Consider the following 21,349-nt stretch of genomic DNA (forward strand, 5'->3'; position numbering starts at 1 on the left):
AGCTGTGTCAACAGGGCATGTTCATCTTCCGCAGTCTTAAACCTATCTTCAAATGTAGTTCTCAATGTGTCCCAATCAATAATCGAACCATCAGCTAGGTGATAAAACCAATCTGCAGCACTATCAGTGAGAGTTTCTACGAATAATCTTACAGCTACATCTTCATGCCCAATACCAAGGATGTGGGTAGCTACAAAGAAAGCTTTAATATGTTCATCAGTAGTAACCTTCCCATCTCCTAAAAACTTAGGGAAGTTTTTCCTTGACCCAGATGGGAGTGGATGATAAGCATTCAAGGCTAAGGGTTCGGTTGTTGCAGCCCATGGAGCAGCCATAACTACTCTAGAATTATATGGAGGAAAACTTACAGTTGTTGGAGGTGTTACCCCATGTAAGGTGTTACCCCATGTAATGCTAACACCTGATAGGAAGAGTGCGAGGTACTAGCATCTTTATCTTTGACAGGTGAAGATGGCTTGCTTCGACCTTGATTTTCACTTTTCTGCTTTGGAACTTCTAAGATAGGAAATTCGAGCTCTTCAAGCTTGTCAAATATAGGATCTTTCCTACCTTGTCCCTTGGTACTTCTAAGGAACCTAAAATTTTCTAGGGTGCTGGGTTATTTTCTTTCTGAGCTTCCTACCTCAATTATCTTTCCGCTCTTTTGTTATTTCTTCTCAGGATAGCTCTTTGTAAGGCTTCAGCTCTATTTTCTTCTTCTTCCAAAACCTGGTTGGCGTTCCTATAATGCTCTATGTTCCTTCTATGTCTCCCAACAAAGGTATTAAGTGAAGAAATTATATCCTCTTGGTCGTCTTGAAAACCAAGGTTAGGTTGGAGAACTGGGATAATGTTTTCATGAGGGAGTACCATTTTTCCTCATGACATAAGCCTTTGATCAAGCGATTGTTTGTCTCCCCAGCAGAGTCACCAAAAATCTGTTGGTAAACAGATTTGTTCTATTCAATCTTTGTGGAAATGTGACTCTTAATGCCCAGTTAGTGAACAATATCTATTTACAACAGATAAAAAAAGCCATTTTATGGTTACTGGCTTTTCTCTGAATTGGTAGGTACAACTCCCTATATGAATGGTATGCAAGGAATTATGTTTTATTCCCAAGATTAATGCGGGGTATGCTCTTAACCCGAGAGCAGGAGAGGAACCAAGTTTCACCCAAACAAGTGAAACTCAGGCAGGGATTTAAATGCAAGGGTGTTATGTTGATGATCTTCACAGTCTTATGAATTTCATAACACAACGATATGAAATGTAGAGTATGAAGGTATGATAATGCCAATGGAGAAACTGACAGATACTATTGCATTCAAAATTTCACAATCTTATGGTTTTTGATACACAACAGAGTAACACGATGCTTAAGAAATGAACATAGAATAGATTAGAAAGATATGACGAAATGCACATAGAAACAAAATTTAACAGAAATATTTCCCATAACCAGTTCCAATTCTCTGATTGATTTACCAGCCCTATCAAATTGAAATAACGAAATGAAACTTTGTTCATTAAACCATTCCAATCTAATATCAAAGGAAATACAACATACACAGATGAGGAAAGCAGGCAGTGAAGAAATGGCACTAAACTTCGTTGTCTCTACAACCCGATTCACACCAAAAATTTGCCAACCCTTTATTAATCATTCAATTTCTTACATATAGGATGAGAGAGATGACCGTTACAAAAGAATTTTAATTGATTCATCTCCTCTAGATGACAGATGGCAAAGATGCCAATGTTATCATTTTGACATAATTACAAAGTTAAATAACAGAAAACGGAAAGAGGGGAATCTTGAATCATTTGGACTTCTTTCCCTTTTCAATTTTCACCCTATATGCTTTAGCAGCCGCCATGATTGGAATTAATTCATCATGGCTAGGTACGTGTACATTAGTGAATCTCAGGAGCCATCTTGCATGTTCTTGAGCTAACTCCTTTACCTTATTCTGTAGTTTTTTCGCTTCTTCAGCAGCCACGTACACACACTCGCCAAGTGTTTGTAATTCTGATACTCTGTTTTGGCTGCTCGAAGTCATCCTAGACAGGTTGCTCAAATACATAGAAAAGTTGTTTTTCATTACTTCTATGTTAATGAGGAATTTCCCTTGCCCACTGGTTTGTGATTCAGTGTACATTTTTACCATGAGCTGAAATGATCTTTCCTGGGCTTTGCTTGCTTTATCCAATGTTCCTCTGAGACCTTTTTCAGCTTCTCAAATCATCTCTAGTTTGAATTGCATGCTTTGGAGCCATTCATTCAAGGGCTCGTTTCCTTTCTTCAGAATCTTTACTTCAACTGCATCCTTGGCTTTCATTTGAATGACCATTTTTAAAAGAGAGACGCACTCAACACCTTTTGCCTCCTCTCCAACTAAGATATTACTATTGGTCATAATGTTATCTTTCTTCGTTTCTAACCGGATGATCGCATTGCCAATTTGGTCAATTAGAGCCATTCTATCTACATTGAGCTTCTCGATCCATTCTTTCCCAATTTGGCCTAAATGCCTATGTTTCTGCAATTGAGATATGAAAGCTTGCACCTCCTCTGTTGAAGGATTCTCAATGGCAGGCACACCAGTAATAGTTGCCAATGGGACAACTAGCTGTTTGATAAATTTCCTTGATTCCTCAATCTCTGCTTTCATCTTGATCTTCGACAACTTGAGGTTCTCTTGTTGTTCTTCTATTACATCATTGGTCGATCTCCATAGGTCCACCTTGGTATCATGCCTAGCTTCTCCGAGATCAATAGAATGCAGGGTGAAGTCTGCTGGTGTCATATCTTCAATTCTCCCCGCCTTGTTTGGTTTCGCCACTTCCGTAGTCAAATGTCGTGTTTCTGTATCTTGTCCTAGTATCAACAAGGTCCTCTGTTTCTTAGCTTTCACTATTGCAGATCCTGTGTGAACCGCCTGAGATACAATATCTTTTGCAGGAGTACTTTCCTCTTTCCTCTTTGTTTTCTTCTCTAGAGTATTTTCAAGCCAAGATTTCATGCTAATTATTTTTGAGGCAGTTCCAAGAGACTCTTATCTGAACATCTTCCTCTTTACTTGAGTTGTCGCCACTGCAGCTGCTAAAAAAGGATTCTTTGGATCTCGAGAGAGAAGTCAGGATGAACTAGGAGCCTTTCCTTCTTCTTGAGTCTTCTTCGTAGCTTATTCAGACTCAGTGGATTCGCTGCTACTACTCTGATCATCTCCAACTTCCATAATTTAAACAAGGGAATCAGAAGGCTTTAAAAGAGGAGTAGCTACAGATGGAATAGGGCTTTGATGAGAAGGTAAAATAGGAGCTACATGAGGTGATGGAACTAGGGTGGATTGTGGAGATGGAGGTAGAGTGGCAGAGGAGGGTGAAATTGCAGCAGTAGCTCCATCCTTTGGCTCTTCGGCTCCTTTTTCCTCTACTTCAGTTTGAGCTCTAATGACTGGTAGTGATTCACCTTGGCAAGTTGGAGTTATTTGAATATTCTTCTTCGGGGGTTGATCGCCTCCTCCTGTAGATTGAGTTGGTCCTTGAACTGCTGTAGTTGTGGCACTTGGAGTAGCACTCTATGATAAAGTAGGGGTAGTTGTAGTTGGAGAAGCTTGAGTAGCTTTACTTCTGCTCCAACCCTTCTTAGCTGTCTATTCAACCCATTTTCTAGTTCTTTTGATGATTCTTGCCATCATAACATCAAAATCTTCTTCAATGTTGACATATGGCTCGGAACTGATTGGTGTATCTCTCAACTTAGTCAAATATGTATTGCTATACATATTTTGACCGTCATCTTCTATTCCTTCCACGTCCAAATTGATGCCATACATCTTCACTTGGTCCACCGTGAATCTGGAAAATGCACGATCACGACTTTCTAACTCATTCTTGCAGTCTGCCCAGTAATCCTCCATGGTGATTACATGTTTGACCACGCTCCCAATTTGAAGCACATCTCGGGCATACCCCTTTGGATCGAACATAGGCCTTACAACATCATACTCCTCCAATTTATACTTACTCTCAAATATTTTGAGAATATTCTTTGCATCTATTCTAGCCTCATAGCTGTAAGCTTCGACCTTAATGGGGAATTCATATCCCTTCTTCCACAGACTAGCGCTCAACACATTCACCTGAACAGCTTGTCTCATGATCTCCACGAGCATGATCATATCATCTGGGTATTTGGGCAGCTTCATAGGGAAGCCATCAAAAGCTACAAGACAAAGATAAAAAAATGATGAGAATTGTATGAAATAGCAGCCAAATTGGCTAATGGTCGCCATCGCTTCTGGGTTGAATCTCCATTCTGGGCATCCTTGAAGTTCCCTACAAATTCTCATAGTGAAAGCATCATTAACTCTAACAAAGTCCGCATAACTATTTTGTAACTGTAAGCATGGGTAAAACTCATAACTTTTAACATCATCAAGAAACTCTTCAACTCTAGGGAGTCCCGGCCATAGATGGAGGGAAGCCAACATGTATATTAGGAAAGAAGACATGTAAAAAGAATTGTAAAACTTAGCTACAACAAGAGCTCTAGCAAGATGCTCACTGACCTCATGCACCCAGTCTATACACTGTGTATCTAAGCAGATAACTTGCACTAAAAAGAAAAATTGTTCTACAAAATTAAAGGCTTCTACCTCACCTTTGAGTCGATGCAACAGAACTAGGATGTCCACAATCTCTGGCTTGAGGTTAGTATCGAAAAGGGTTTTAGGAACCTTACTCTTTGCTCCCCTTAGTTTCTGGAACCAAGAACTCATGATCTCCCTCCTCCAGACCATCTTCTTCAAAGAGAATTTTGATATGGCCCCTCCCATTGTTAAGTCAGAAAATTCTTCTCTCTCGAGAATTTGCAGACAATTCACGACTGCTTGCCTGTCAATTGAAATCAAAACTGATTGATTGGGCAAGAGAATCTGCTTTGTGTTCGGGTTGTAATGGTTGATGCACTCTAGAATCAACTCTGAGGCTTGTACTACTACAAGGAATCCGGCTACTTCCTTTAAGTTTCTTTGTGATAGGATGAACGGGCTCTGTTCTCAATCTCCTTTGAAAGTCCTGCATGTCGTAGAAAAATCCACACGGTCTAATTCTGCTTGAGATAACTTGACAAATTTTACTAATCTGCTCTCAATTCATTCCGAAAAACAATCCGTGATCAATCCACATACTCACCATGCTTATAGTTACGATTTCTCACCCAATGTGGAAAATCGTCTATGAGGGTAGAACATTTGCAATGGAGAAGCCGATTTTCAATTTTCCGTTGATGCCTTTCCTTTTCTCACCTTACCTTAGTTGCTTTATTTATATCCTTTCGGAAAATCCCAAAGTGACTTCGTCATGGAAAAGGTGGGACCCATCATGTCGATTTTCTTTCTTGTGAAAGCCTTTGCTAAAAATTGACTTCTGACTTTGAAACCTGTTGTGGAGAGGTTCTCTCCTCATTTTCCACTGATCATCCTTCCAATCATTTCATTGAATTTTGATTGATCCAGGTGATGAGATCATGATGATGTATGAAGGATGTTTCAAAAAAACACAAATTACTTCGCACCGATTAAGTTTTCGACTACATATCCAAGGCCTTGTGGAAAATAACCTTCGGGGTGCAAAATTCGCCAAGGAGAAGGTGATACTTGATTTTCTGCCAAGGAGAAGGAGATACTTGATTTTCTGCCAATCCAACTTTCTTTGTCCAGATTGGAATAGACTCCAAGTAGATCATATGATATAGCACATTCCGAGAGTCTTCATCGGGTAAGGATCTAAACTACCCACATGACTCATGATAATCAAAGAGAACCCACCCGACTATGCATTGCAAGGGAGAAGGCCAAAGGTAAAAACCCAATGAAGAAATTCATCACCTAAGAGAGTAAAGACTTATTGACCTGACTGAATAAAACAAGCCACAAGGTACTCCACTTTGTAAAATTGGTACAAGGTGAAAAAGTGGAGCAACAAATTTGCAAACTAAGGATTCTTTACCTTAAACAATGTAGTGCTTAGGTTGTGACATATAAATCTCTTCCTCCAAATCACCATAAAGGAAAGTTGTCTTCACATCCATCTGTTCTATCTCTAAATCATATGATGCATCAAGAGATAACAGAAATCTAATGGATGTCAACTTTGGAACAGGAGAGAATATTTCACCATAATCTATTCCTTCTACCTGTGAATACCTCTTTGCAACCAATCTAGCTTTGTACCTTTCAACACTGCCATCTGCACAGAATTTCTTCTTCAACACCCATTTACAGCCAACAAATTTTCTCCCTTTAGGCAAAGGTACAAGGTCCCATGTTTTTTTTTCTCTAATGAAGTCATCTCATCATCCATAGCCTCAATCTAGGAACCTACATCTTCCATGCCCAAAGCCTCTTTCACAAATCTAGGCTCATCAGTGTTAGTAATCAAAGCAAAAGCACAACTGGAATCTAACATAGAATAACCAAACCTTTCTAGTTGCTTTCTTTCTCTCGTGGATCTCCTCAAGGGCTGAGGTTGAGGTTGTTCTTCCTCTTCTTCTGCACTATCAGAGCTGCAAGAGCTCTCCTCATCATTAGACCCAACATGGTCTCTCTATTCAGTCTTCTCAAGGGTAGGAGGAAACTGAACAACATCTTTTTCCTTTTCTTTTTCATTTGGTTGTAGCACAATAGGAGAAGATGTTAGCTCTCTAAAAATAACATTTTTTCTATACAACACTTTACTAGTCACAGGATCCCAAATCTTGTATCCTTTAACACCAGCACTATACTCGATGAAAATATATTTAACAGCTTTGTTTTCCAACTTAGATCTTTTCTCCTTTGGAACATGTGCATAAGCTTCACAACCAAAAACACAAAGATGTCTAATTGAAGGTTTCTTACCAGACCACACCTCCATGGGTGTCTTACCAACAAGGGCTGATGTAGGAGATCTGTTAACCAGATAGCAAGCAATGGCCACAACTTTGGTCCAAAACCTTTGTTCTAAACCAGCTCCACTAAGCATACTCCTAGCCTTCTCCATCAGTGCCCTATTCATTCTCTCTGTAACTCCATTTTGTTGTGGGGTATACAGAGTTGTCTTATGCCTCTCGATACCTTGTTCTTTACAGAACTATTCAAAATTTGCTGAGCAAAACTCACCACCATTGTCAGTTCTCACACACTTAATCTTCTTACTAGTCTAATTCTCTACAAGGGCTTTAAATTCCTTGAATCGACTAAAGACTTGTGTCTTACTTTTAAGGAAATAAATCCATGTCCTTCTACTGTAATCATCTATGAAAGATACAAAAAATACAGACTTGGATATTGAAGGAACTTTTACAAGACCAAATACATCAGAATGAATAAGATCCAAAACATCAGAAGATTTGTGAGAACTAGAGTAAAACTGAACACGATTTTGTTTACCATATACACAGTGTTCACAGAAGTCAAACTTGAGATTGCAATCATTTAACCCCTTAATGAGATTTCTATTTTTCAAGGTTCTGGGACCCTTCTCACCAATATGGCCAAATCTCATATGCCACAACATTTTCTTTTCTGCAGGAAGCTTTCCTTCCAAAGTGTTTGCACCCTTAGGTACACTTGTTGCACTACCATCAGAACCACCAACCACAGTCTTCTTTACTGATCGTTCAGATGGTGGGGATGAAGTGATAGTTTCTCTCTTCTTTGAAATAGAAGAACTATTACACTGAGAAATGTATGCATCAAGCTGAAACAAAGTACCTCTCCTAGTACCCTTAGCAAGCACCATAGCTCCTCTCATCATCTTACATCCATCTTTAGAAAAAACAACTTGCACACCTATATCATTCAGCATACTTACAGATAATAGGTTTCATGTCAAACCTAGAATGTGCATAACTCCATTGATTCCCTTTACTCGTCCATCAAAAAATTTGATAGTGACCCTTCCGCATCCAACTATCTTTAGGTGAGAATCATCACCCAAGTACACCTTTCCACCATCAAACTCTTCATATCTTGAGAACCAATTTCGATGAGAGGTCATGTGAAAAGATGCACCCGAGTCAACCAACCACACATCATCAGATGCATGGGCTGCCAAAGCTACGATGAATGCATCGCCATCTTCTTGAGATTTTTCAGAACCAGAATCTGAGGCTTTCTTCTTCTTCTTAGGCTCTTTACAGTCTTTACGGAAGTGCCCAGTCTTATCATAGTTCCAAAATTTTGCCTTGGACTTATTGGAAGTCTTTGACTTCCCATGGGATTTGGATCTACCCTTATTGTCAGACTTATTGTCATTTTTCTTTCCTCTTTCCATGGATCTCCCACGAATAGCAAGGGCTTCCTTTTCCAAAATAGAAGCTTTTCTTTGAATCTCCTCTGATAGCAGTGAAGACACCACATCATCCATTTTGAAAGTGACTAATGTGCTTCCGAGAGCCATCACAAGATGGTCCCATGAATCTGGTAAAGAACACAACAGTGTGTAGCAACGATCCTCCTCCTCTAACTTGACACTAGCTGATGTCAATTGTGTAGCCAGCAGATTAAATGCATTTAAATGATCCGTTCAGGATCCACCTTCCTCCATTCGTAGAGAATACAACTTCTTCCTTAGAAACAACTTGTTCACCAGAGATTTGGCCTAATACATGGCCCCAATTCTCTCCCACAAACTATATGCAGTTTTCTCATCTAGAACATTTAGAAGGACTGCATCGGTTAAACAGAGTCTTATGAGACCCTTAGCTTTACGGTCTTTGATATCCCAATCTGCTTGAGCTATAGTTGCTAGTCTTGTAGCACTTGTAGTCACTTCCCATAGGTCACGATCTTCCAACATGTCTTGCATCTTGAGTTTCCACAACTCGAAATTAGTGCCATTAAATTTCTCCACCTCCATTCTTCCATATGATGAACTCGCCATCTCAATCTGTAAATAAGATTCAGGATGCTCTACACAAGACTCCCACTCAACTTGAGATTAGCTCAAAAAACCCTACCCAACAACTAGGATCAAAATTTGATCAAGCTCTTATACCACTTGTAAGGAAACTCAGGTGCGGAAACAGCTTCCTACACTAATCTCATTAGGAAAGTATGATGCAAATCCTATTAAAATATTCTACACTTACAGATTCAATATCATGTAAACAAAAATATTGCAGCCAACCATGCATACAAAAAATAGATAGAGAAAGGAACACATAACACAAGGATTTTTCGGTGGGGAAAAAACCTTTCGGTAAAACAACCCCACCCCTTCAAAACCTGCACAATGTATTATCTTCAACAAAAGGTTACAATACACTTGCAGTGCAAGCTCAACACCGACAACAGAAGACTCCAGTAGCTACTCGCAGTACCAACAATACACTTTTTCGCATCACATCTCTTTGCAACCCTAAAAATGCTTATAACATGTGCTTCACTTTAGGGCTACTCCCAAAGGTAAACCGTATTAGGGTTTTACCATTCTCTGAGAAAATAAGAACCCCCAAAAAAAATTCTGGGCAATGCCTCGAACCCCACTATTGGGGTAGAGTGTACAGTACTCAAATATCTTAGTTGCCACATGTCTTCACCTATCATTGAATCTTCCTAACATAGCTCTTACATATCATAGGAATCTGTCATAACCATTTTAGTCATGATCTCCTTACACACAATTCAAGATGTCGACACATCAACATTATTTGCAAGAAATGCATTTTATAAAACAAATAATAGGAATAGGAATTATACAAGGTTGAGACACCTTATTCCTAACATTAATAAGGTTTAGATGCAAGCAATGAATGAAGAGATGGATTCCATTCATAGGAATGAGACATGGGAACCAGTAGAGGTTTTGCATAAGAAGAAGAATATTGGCACAAAATGGGTCTACAAGACCAAGTATACTGTATAACAATGATGGGAGTGTTGAAAGATTCAAGGCAAGATTGGTTGCTAAAGGTTTCACTCAAAGGTATGTTATTGATTATGAAGAAACTTTTCCACTAGTAGCAAGAGAAGAAACTGTTAGGACACTAATCTCTCTTGCAACTCAAAAGAAATGGAGTACTCATCACATGGATGTGACAAGTGTCTTCTTGAATGGGTACTTAGAGGAAGAAGCATATGTGGGATAGCCAAAAGGCTTTGAGATTCAAGGCAAAGGAGATTATGTCTACAAGTTTAAGAAGACTTTGCATGGTCTCAAGCAAGTACCACATGTATGGTATGCAAGAATTGATGGATATTTTCAACAGAATGGCTTCCAAAAAAAGTAAGAGTAAGCTACCCTTTACTAAAAACAAGAAGGTAATGATATTCTCATTGCGACTTTGTATGTTGATGATTTTCTATATATGGGTAGTATTTCAAAAATGAAAGATGAATTCAAAGATGCTATGATGAATGAATTTGAGATGAAAGATTTAGGTCCCATGAAGTATTTTCTTGCATGAAGATTTATCAAGATAAAGATGAAATTTTTCTTTGTCAAGAAAAGTATGCAAAAGATATGTTGAAGAAGTTTGATATGGCTGATTGTAAAGCTCTTTCCACTCCAATTGCTCATGGAGTTGCATTATGTAGAGATGATGGTGATGAATTTGTTGATGAGATATCATACATGAGCATTATTGGGAGTTTGATATTTTTAACTTATAAAAGGCCTGATATTGCTTATTCAGTTTCATCAGTTTCAAAGTATATGACAAATCCTTAAGAGGAACATATGAAGGCAGCCAAGAGAATTTTGAGGTATGTGAAAATCATAGCAGATTTTGGCATTCACTATTCTTTTAATAAGTTTGAGCTTGTGGGATTTAGTGATTCACATTGGGGAGGTAGTTTGGATGATCAAAAATCTACATTTGGTAACTATTTTTCTTTGGGTTCTGATTTAATCACATGGAGTTCAAAGAAGCAAAGTATGGTTACTCTCTCTTCTACAGATGCAAAGTATGTTGTAGTTACTTCAATTGGCACACAAGCTTTATGGCTTAGAAAGCTTCTTGAGGAAATTGGTGAGATACAGGTTCAACCTACTATGAGTTTTGGTGATAACATAAGTGCTATTAAATTGATCAAGAATCTGGTACATCACAGTAGGACAAAACATTTTGATTTGAAACAATATTTCATTGGAGATTTGGTACAAAATAAAGTGGTTGAGTTGAAGTACATGAACACAAATGAGCATATAGCAAACATCTTTTTGAAGGTTGTTGCAAAAGATCAATTTCTAGCACTTAGAGATCAGATTGTGAGTTCTCTCAGCATCAAGGGGGAGTATGAAGATTGATGCCAAGATCTACTCTAGGCTCACTATTTAAACAACTAGCTCCACCGATTCCACTATTTTTGCAATCACCTATTCCACTGTCACTTAGCACATTTGATAGCTTTTTTAGTTTTACTTTTATTTACTTTGAATAAGGAGATTGATGTTGATGTGCATATATCAGTGCATGATTTATTGCAAATTTGTTTAGTTTGTCAAAATTGTTGGAGTTAATGAAATTTAACTCTGAAGACACCCAAGATCACCTGCATGCAAAACCCTGTCAAAGGGAAGCCAAGGAAGGAAGAGCGTGGAGCTAGGAAAAAACCCTAAGCGGACATGAGAGAGAAAATATGTATTTACAATATGAATGTGATATGAGTTGATGTAAAATGCAATGAGGGAACTTGAATATAAAGAGCTCAAAGAATCTCCTCGAACAAGCTAGAAGACGCTAGGAGATAAGTGTGACAACTAAGCATACATCCACATGAGGTGGAAAGTCCTCGTACAAGGTGAGAGGATAAGTATGACTTAGGAGAGAACAAACTCCTCTATTGTCAACAACTTATAACTAACTCCTAGGCTACAACTAATAAATGAAATGCATTTACCTAAGTAAGCTTAAGTAAATAGAATAAATAATTAATAATTAATTATTTACCCTAACACCCCTCTTTAAGTGCAACTTAGGGAAATGCCTTAAGCTCACAAGACTAAAAAATGTAGAAATGGGTCCCGAAAACAAGGCCATGTTAGGTACCCATGTACAAAAAGATGCAACCTTTATAAATAGGGAAAGAGAGAAAAACACGTGGGAAAAACCCTCCCCCAAAAAGAGGTAAACCTAGTGAAGAGCTAAAGAAGCCTCCAACTAGGGCAATGCCCCCTAAAAAGAGAACAAGGAGTGATCATGAAGAGCATCACTAAAGCATGAAGAAGCTGCAAAAACTCTTCCATCTAAAAGAAAACTGCTGATCTAAGGAACCTCCAAGGAAGAAGAAGGCACAAACCGAGTGTGTCTAAATGGTAGATGATCCATCTCACCAAAATGCATAGGTAGCCAGCCACTACAATTTCCTTATATATAGGATCAACTACTAAATACATAGTTCACACTATCGAAACATCAAACTATGGATGCATTAGAACAACAGCATAACCCCCCCTTAATGTAGATAGGGTGAGATAATAGGCAACTGAGAAGGTGGGCCAAAGTCTCTTACAGACGAACCAAGAATGATGAGAGAGGAAGAGGTACAAACACCTATAAAGACATAGTCTCACCGATGCTACATGGGGCAAATGTCATGAAAGGGACACTCACTTGACAAAGGAAGAATGCCTAAAACAGCAAACAACTATCCCCCCATGGTGCTTTATAAAAATAGTGCATATACAAGTGACTCAAAAACAACATTCATGAACCCAAAATGCAAAAGTTGCACTTTATCTCAGTGCGTATACAAAAGATCTTAAAAATGATGTCTACAATAATTAGAATAAGAAAAAAGCTAACAAAAAAGAAAGTACAGCCTAAAATAAAAGAAACCATGCCAAGAAAATGATCCTCAGACCTAAAACACCCAAGATATCCACCATAGAGAAAAAACACTAAAAATATGATAGAAAAAGCATAGGCCAAAATCTAAGAAAAATGACTATATTGCTAAACAGGTGACAAAACCAGCTTTCAAAAAATATAAAGTTTTCAAAAAACTAACATGGGATGCAAAAGATATGCAAGCCAGAGTCAAAAACACAACTTTAAAATTCAACTAAAAAAATGGGCAACAAAAATGCATCAAAATCTCAAAATACCTACACCAATGTCTCCATTTCGGAACCAACTTTTTGGTACTTCTTTTAGATCAGAAAAATACCTCTGTATGCTCAAGTTATGACCAAAAAACTGCAAGTAGGTCAAAAAGGACCTAGGAGGAGAGGTGAAAGAAGTGGATGATGCAATGTTGATGTCATACTGACATCAACATTTTACTAGCTTAAAATTGATGGCTTGAAGGTTGTCACATTAAAAAAAATGCCACGTGACTACCACGTGGACACCACATGGCAAGTACAGATGACTTTACAGGCGCTACATGGCAAAGAGCCACGTGGCAGCCTTGCCATGTGTCACATGATGATTGGCTATAAAGTGTAGATGTGGTCTGCTTTACCAACTGATTGGGCGCTAAGCTGGCTGCTAAGTTTGCAGAGCGAAGAAGAGTAGTGTAGGACCAGTGCACCGGTGGAAAATGTTGGTGAAGGTTGTAGGAGAGCACCACAGGGGAGGCCAAACGGCAGCAGCAGGGTGGCAATCAGACTGCAGTGGAGCCCGGGGTGGTACTACCTGTTGTAGCTACTGTGGACTATGCGCGAGTGGTGCGGTGGCGGCCCCACGGCAGCAACATGATTTGAATTTTTTTTTAATGTGCAAATTGTTCATACAGCTGTACAACAGGCCCTGCAAACAAAAAAAATTTGGCTCCCGGAGCTTTGTCTCCAAAATTGACAATTTTTATATGAATCCTAACTATAAACAACCTTTTGGATCTAATGGCAGTGTCTGTTTGGGCCCAATGTGCTACAAAAATTTGTTGTTCCCCTAATTTGAAGAAAAATGCACAAACAAAGTAGGGTTTTAGATTTCAAATCACGGCTTCAAAAATCCTTCAACAAAGTAGCAGTAGGGAGGCTCTAATACTATGTTGAAGTTGATGAAATCCAACTCTAAAGATGCCCAAGATCACCTGCATGCAAAAACTTGTCAAAGGGAAGCCAAGGAAGGAAGAGCATGGAGCTAGGAAAAAACCCTAAGCAGACATGAGAGAGAAAATATGCAAACATAAGAAAATATGTATTTACAATATGAATGTGATATGAGTTGATGTAAAATACAATGAGGGAGCTCAAATATAAATAACTCAAGGAATCTCCTAGAACAAGCTAGAAGACACTAGGAGATAAGTGTGACAACTAAGCATACATCCACATGAGGTGGAAAGTCCTTGTACAAGGTGAGAGGATAAGTATGACTTAGGAGAGAACAAACTCCTGTATTGTCAACAACTTATAACTAACTCTTATGCTATAACTAATAAATGAAATGCATTTACCTAAGTAAGCTTAAGTAAATAGAATAAATAATTAATTATTAATTATTTACTCTAACAAAACCCATATTTGAGTTTTGTACATACGATCATGCATCTTCTTGTAGATTGGCATAAAGCAAGAAATCATAACTATTGTTTCAAGTAGTCAGCTATGCCATCTTTCACAATAAAAGATGTTATAGTATATATTGAGAATCAACTGTTACTTAAATATATCTATTTTCTATTCGAAAGAAACTCTGTTCAATAAATAGAGTTTCTTTTTCTTGTATATATATATTGCAATTGTAATTTGATCTCTACATCTATTATAGTTACACTCATAAACTCAATCGAATTCTTCAATCAACAATTCCCAAAAAATAAATTGTACTACAAAATTTTCTACACAATTAAAGAAAAAAAACCTCTTAAGATATAAAATTAAATGCACTTTTCTTTATGTAAATATATGGTTTTTTCCCCCTCCATTAGAAGGTAGAACGTTTATAACAAATTTGATCTTTGAATTATTTACACAATAATGTTCTTGAATACCAAATATTGCAGATGGCTCCAACTTTAAATAATTTTCAAGTCCCCTTTTATATGATGGAATGAGGCAGAGGATTGATAATTTAAGTCACAAAGAAACAAAGCAGAAATGTTGAAACATCAAACAACTTCATTTCAGCAATTAAAAACACATTTTAATCATTTAAACTAAAATCTAGAGCTGCACATTACAATACTCTATTTTTTTTACTACTTTTGCTACAGTTGAAATTACACAGTTTAAAGAAAAAAAACTCTAGCACTCTGCCTTCTTGCTCTATTTTTTAACACAATGACTTCTGCATTTTCACACTACAAAAACTCCAGCACACTAATTAAAAGAAACAACTGAAGAATGTCCTAGAAGAGAAGAAATTAAACATAGAAAAATAAAATTTTGGAGTCCACCACATCCTAAAATAAATGAAGTATTTGGTGGAGTAAAAAAAAAGCAAAAAAAAAATTGCAGGGGCCGGCAAAATAATACAGACAAGTAAATGAGGCAGTTGGAGATTAAATTTCAACACTCCCCCTTAATCACAACTGTTATCCATGATTCCCAAATTGTCTCTTTGATGCTCAAAACTTTTCTTTCCCAATGGTTTGGTGAAGATGTCAACATACTAATAATTTGATTTCCAATGCTCCAAATAAATTTCTCCATTCCTGATTAGTTCTCTGATAAAATGATACCTTGTGTCGATATGTTTACTTCTTTTATGAAAAATTGGATTCTTTGACAAAGCTATGGCCAAATTATTATCACAATAGATTTTAGTTGCCTCTTCTTGTTCATAGTTTAATTCTTTAAGCATCCTTCTCATCCAAATTGCTTGGCAAGTTGTCCCTGTAGTTGCTACATACTCTGCTTCAACAGATGAAAGAGTAACAATTGGTTGTATCTTTGAAGCCCATGATACTACGCCTGATCCAAAATGAAAAACATAACCGAAAGTGCTCTTTCTTTCATCTATACAACCCGCAATATCACTGTTAGTGTATCCTATCAATCTGAAATCATTTGAACTTGAGTAGAGAATTCCATAGTTCTTTGTTCCACTAACATATCTCAGAATTCTTTTTCCTGCTTTCCAATGTGAAACTTTTGGAGTTTGCATAAACCTTGAGATGAGACTAACTATATACATTATGTCTGGTCTTGTGGCTGTTAAATACATGAGACTACCAACAAGTTTCTTATACAAGGTTGGATTTACATCTGCTCCTTTATCTTTCTTGCTCAATTTTAATCCTGTCACAATTGGTGTTGGGGCTGATTTTTAATTTATCATATTGAACCTTTTCAAGATGTCATTTGCATATTTAGATTGTAAAATAAAAATACCTGTATCATTTTGATTCACTTCAATGCCAAGAAAGTACCTCATTAAACCCAAATCAGTCATCTCAAATTCTTTCTTCATGGCTACCTTAAAAATGTCAATTGATAAATCACCAGTGAAGATCAAGTCATCAACATATAAATAAACAATTAAGATCTCACCTTGCTCATTCATCTTGGTGTATAAAGTAGGCTCACTGCTGCACCTATTAAAGCCATTTTCTAAGAGATAAGAGTCAATTCTACTATTCCATGCTCTTAGGGCTTGTTTGAGTCCATAGAGTGCCTTCTTGAGCTTGTAAACCTTGTTTTCATGACCCAAAATCTCATACCCAGGTGGCTGCTCCACGTAAACTTCTTCTTCTAAAATGCCATTAAAAAATGTTGATTTCACATCCATTTGATACATTGCCCACTTGTTTTGAGCTTCTATGACAAGTATAGTTCTCATGGTGTCAAGACAAGCCACTAGTGCAATTGTCTCATTATAGTCAACCCCGGGCTTTTGTGAATAACCTTTTGCTACAAGCCTAGCTTTATGCTTTTGCACATCACCATTTGCATTCAATTTAGTTTTATAAACCAACTTCACTCCAATCACTTCTTTTCCTTGTGGAAGACTTATCAACTCCCATGTGTCATTCTTTTCTATTGCATCAATTTCTTCATCCATTGCATTTATCCATTTTTCTTCTTTAATTGCTTCTTCAAAATGAGTTGGATTAGCAACATGTGAATACAATGCAAAAAGAGAATTCTGATCCACACTACTTTCACTATCATCTTGCTCATAAATGTCTCTTGAACTTCTAAATTTTTATCTTCTTAAGCTTGCTAGTGTGGTGTTTGACATGTCACATAAATTTATAGACTATGGACTTGATGGACCAGCACCAAAAGTTCTGATTGAAGATGGCATTTGTTGCACATTTGAAGGTGTATTTGCTTGTGTATGTGTTGTTGTCCTTATGTTTGATGATGACGTCTTTTGACTTCTTTGTTGAGTTTAAATGGGTGTGGAAGGAGCCACATTTGAAGGAATACCTACTGGTATAATTTCTTCATTTTCTTCTTGTGGTATGGTGGCTATTATGTTGATTGTTTTGTCTATACTTCCATCACATGGTTCATCTTCTACAAATTTCACATCTCTGCTGATTATAACCTTCTTGCTGATCAGATAGTATAATTTGTATGCCTTAATACTCACATGATATAGCTTCAACCCAGTACTCATTTGACAAATATTTAGCATTCAACATACTTCTAGCCATTTTCATTATTGTTCTATTTTTCCTTTCAGCCACACCATTTTGTTGTGGGGTATACCTTGTGATAAATTGCTTGTGGATTCCATGCTCTTTGCAAAAATTTAGAAACTCATTTGAGATGTACTCACCACCTCTATCTATTCTCAATACTTTGATGTAGTAACCACTCTTTTTTTCAACAAGTGCCTTGAAATTACAAAAATATTCAAGTGCCTCACTCTTATGCTTTAGAAAGTAAACCCACGTTTTTTTTGAATAATCATCAATGAATGTAACAAAATAGAAACTTCCACCTATTGAAGGTGTTTGCCTTGGACCACACAAATCTGAATAAATTATCTCCAATGGTGCCTTGGCTCTCATTGACATACCAACTGAAAATGATTCTCTATATTGCTTTCCTAAGATGCACCCTTCACATACTCTATCTGGTTTCTGTATTAAAGGCAATCCTTTCACCATGTTTTTCTTATGAAGTAGATTTAATGCTGAAAAATTTAAATGGCCAAATCTTAAATGCCAAAGCCAATTTTCATTTTTAATCTCTGCTTGGAAGATCACTTGAGTGACTACTGCAACTTTTCTTTCATTCATTTGTGAGTTCATCGAGTTGTCTACTTGAGAGAACTCTACATTCAAATATGGTCTTATCTTTAAAGGAAACATTCTATTACTTGTCATTTGAACCTTTCCTATGAGTTGATTGCTTGGTAATTTCTCTAAAATTATGCACTCTCCATTGTTAAAAAATACTCTATACCCTTTTTGAATAAGCTGACCAATGCTCATTAAATTATGTTTTAAACCAAGAACAAAATAGACATCATTCATGTGTTTCTTCTCCCCCATTTTGGTTAGAATGTTGATGCTCCCTTTTCCTTTGACTTCTACTTTGTTGTCATTACCCAAAGTTACATCAAATTTTACACTCTCATCCAAACTAGAAAATATTTCTAAATTTTCAGTCATGTGGTTGCTGCAACTTGAGTCTAAAAAACACACATCCTTTTCATTTTCTTGTGCTACATTGCATGCTAAAAGCATAGTATTTTTATTAGGTTTTTTATTTTGATTTTCTTTTGTGAAATTTGCATCTTGATGTCTAGAATCAAATTGCTTCTTCCTACATTCATTCATATAATGCCCAAATTTCTTGCAATAATGACATTGGACTGAGGATTTGTCATACCTTTGGCTTTGAGGGTGATTTTGTGATGAGTATTGACTTGGGTTATGGGTGTTACCTCTTCCACTTGAACTTGATTGACTGTTGCCCCTTCCACTTGTGTTTGGTGAGCTGCCTCTTCCACCTCTATAAGAATTTCTTCCTCTACCTCTGAAATTTGTTCTTCCTCTGCCTCTACCTTGACCAATTGAAACTTGTGAGTTGAAAGCATGTTTTAATAATGGATTTGTTGATTTGCTCAGCCTATGCTCATGAGAGATAAGTGATGCATGAAGCTCATCAACTGAAAATTGTGAAAGATCTTTTGTTTCTTCTAAGGCCACCATGATAGATTCAAATTTTGTAGGCAAACTTCTTAAAATATTTTCAATCACTCTCTTATCTTTAAGGGTTTCACCATGTGATCTTATTTGGTTTACCAGTCCAATAATTTGAGTGAAGAATGAATCTATTGATTCATTGTTCTTCATGTAAATTGTTTCAAAATTTCTTTTCAACATTTGCAATTTGGCAGTTTTAACCTTTTCCATACCTTGATAGCTTGTTTGAAGAATGTCCCAAGCTTGTTTGGACCTTGTTGCTGCTACAATTCTTGGGAAAATGCTCTCATGTACACCTTGGAGAATAAAGAAAAGTGCCTTTGAATCTTTCTTATTATCTTTCAACAAATCTTTCTCTGCCTGAGACAAAGCATTGTATGTTGCTGCATCTGTTGGTTCTATGAAACCATTTTCAATAAGATCCCACAAATCTTGTGAAGAAAATAAAGCCTTCATTATGACTGCCCAGTAATCATAATTTTTGCCATTAAACTATGTAATTTGTAGACTTGTCAAGCTTGTGCTTGCTGCCATTGTTGACAGTGAAAAGACTACTTTTATTTTTTGAAATCCTTTTAAAGAAAACTCCTTCAAATAACTTTTAGCTTCAGACCCATTAAACAACCTTCAGCTCCGATACCACTAATGGAATGAGGCAGAGGATTGATAATTTAAGTCACAAAGAAACAGAGCAGAAATGTTGAAACATCAAACAACTTCATTTCAGCAATTAAAAACACATTTTAATCATTTAAACTAAAATTTGGAGCTGCAAATTACAATACTCTGTTTTTTTACTGCTGTTGCTATAGCTGAAATTACACAGTTTAAAGAAGAAAAACTCCAGCACTCTGTCTTCTTGATTTGTTTTTTTACACAATGACTTCTACACTTTCATACTACAAAAACACCAGCACACTAATTAAAAGAAACAATTGAAGAATGTTCCGGAAGAAAAGAAATTAAACATAGTGAAATAAAATTTGGAGTCCACCACATGCTGAAATAAATGAAGTATTTGGTGGAGTAAAAGAAAAGCAAAACCAAACTGCAGCTGCCGGCAAAACAATATGAACAAGTAAATGAGGTAGTTGGAGATTAAATTTCAACATTATCTTACCAAATTCTCGACTTCTTTGAAGCAATGTTTAATACAAAGAATATGTTTTTCCCATCGGCCAACGTGAATGTGATTGATAATCCGCAAGATAGAAAAGAAATGCAGTGGGCCTCTCCAGTCACGAAATATTCAATCTCATTGGTCTTCGAACTCGTGGCAACTCTTGGCCTCATCCTCTTTTTTTAATTCATTTTCGGCGCAGAGTTTTTCGAACTCCGAGCACCCCGCATGGCCAGCTGCACTCAACTCCAATCATTCCACCTGAATTACATGTGAACATGAGATGCCTGTTCATTAAATATGGCTGTGCCCTGTATATAATGCTCGGAATTGCCGAGGATTCAGGGAGCAAGATAGACGGAAGTTGCGCGTCTCTGTCAAATGCCAGAAAACGGAAAGCTGGACTTGAATTTCTCTCATCTGTAGGCGTTTCTGAGATCTGTCTGTAAACGATGTCTGAGCTGTGTAGAAACCCCGGCGCAACACTGCACATCACAATAACGACATTGTTTAGCGAAATCAGAAATAACCAAATTAGAAAATGTTTAGAGAAATGAGAAAAAACACAAAGAATAAGCTTACAATGGCTGGGAAGTAATGAAAGACGAAATTTTGAGCTTCATAGAAATCTGCACTTTGTATGTTGAGATGTTGAGCTTCTATGGATTCGTAAATCTTCGATACGCAACTCGGCATTTCTGAGCTGGTGATTGTTATGATCACTTCATTACCAAAACAATCCACGCCCACATTAATATCTGTGGAAGGCGAATTTATTTCACGGCTGTCTAATTTCTTGGCTAATAATCGCTCTTTCTTTTGCTTGAGCTCCCTGATTTGCTGGTGGAGTTGCTCAATGTATTTGCTGATTTCATCGATCAAACAGTCCCTTCCAACCTGAGAATACACAATCAACAAATTTGATAAGAAAATATGAATAAAGATATCAGATCCATTAATGCTATGATGCATTATTATAATAATAGAAGTAGGAGATCTGATTAAAGATAGCTACTTATAATGCAATGAAGGAATAACTTGTTTGGGGGAGGTTGTGGGAGTATGTTGGTGAGTGTTGCAAAGCATTCTCTCATTCGTTTTCTTCTTATTTTTTCAGACAAGACAATCGACTGAATTCTCTTCCTTTTCTTTGCAGCCTCAGAATCCGAAGAAGGCG

At 37.1% G+C, this 21,349-nt stretch overlaps 1 protein-coding gene across 1 annotated transcript; it reads right to left on the minus strand.

Moving 5' to 3' along the window:
• Positions 1–18,654: 18,654 nt before the first annotated feature.
• On the minus strand, positions 18,655–19,508 carry LOC149570660 (uncharacterized). The gene is made up of 3 exons (XM_089817236.1): positions 19,152–19,508; positions 18,791–18,910; positions 18,655–18,669 (listed from the first exon to the last, which is right to left on the minus strand). Exons 1-3 carry the CDS (start codon positions 19,506–19,508, stop codon positions 18,655–18,657), a joined length of 492 nt encoding a protein of 163 aa, XP_089673362.1.
• Positions 19,509–21,349: the final 1,841 nt, after the last annotated feature.

The sequence above is a fragment of the Cupressus sempervirens genome, chromosome 3 (genome assembly GCF_028749045.1).
Source record: "Cupressus sempervirens isolate cs-2001-9-10 chromosome 3, ASM2874904v1, whole genome shotgun sequence".
NCBI classification, from domain to species: Eukaryota; Viridiplantae; Streptophyta; class Pinopsida; order Cupressales; family Cupressaceae; genus Cupressus; species Cupressus sempervirens.

Excerpts from the sequence above, each read along its gene's own strand:
- LOC149570660 (XM_089817236.1), bottom strand. The coding sequence starts at position 19,508 with ATGAAGGCTTTATTTTCTTCACAAGATTTGTGGGATCTTATTGAAAAT. Across the intron at positions 18,911-19,151 it reads TCACTCAAATTATTGGACTG|GTAGAGGCAGAGGAAGAACA; the intron begins GTAAACCAAATA and ends CAATTGGTCAAG.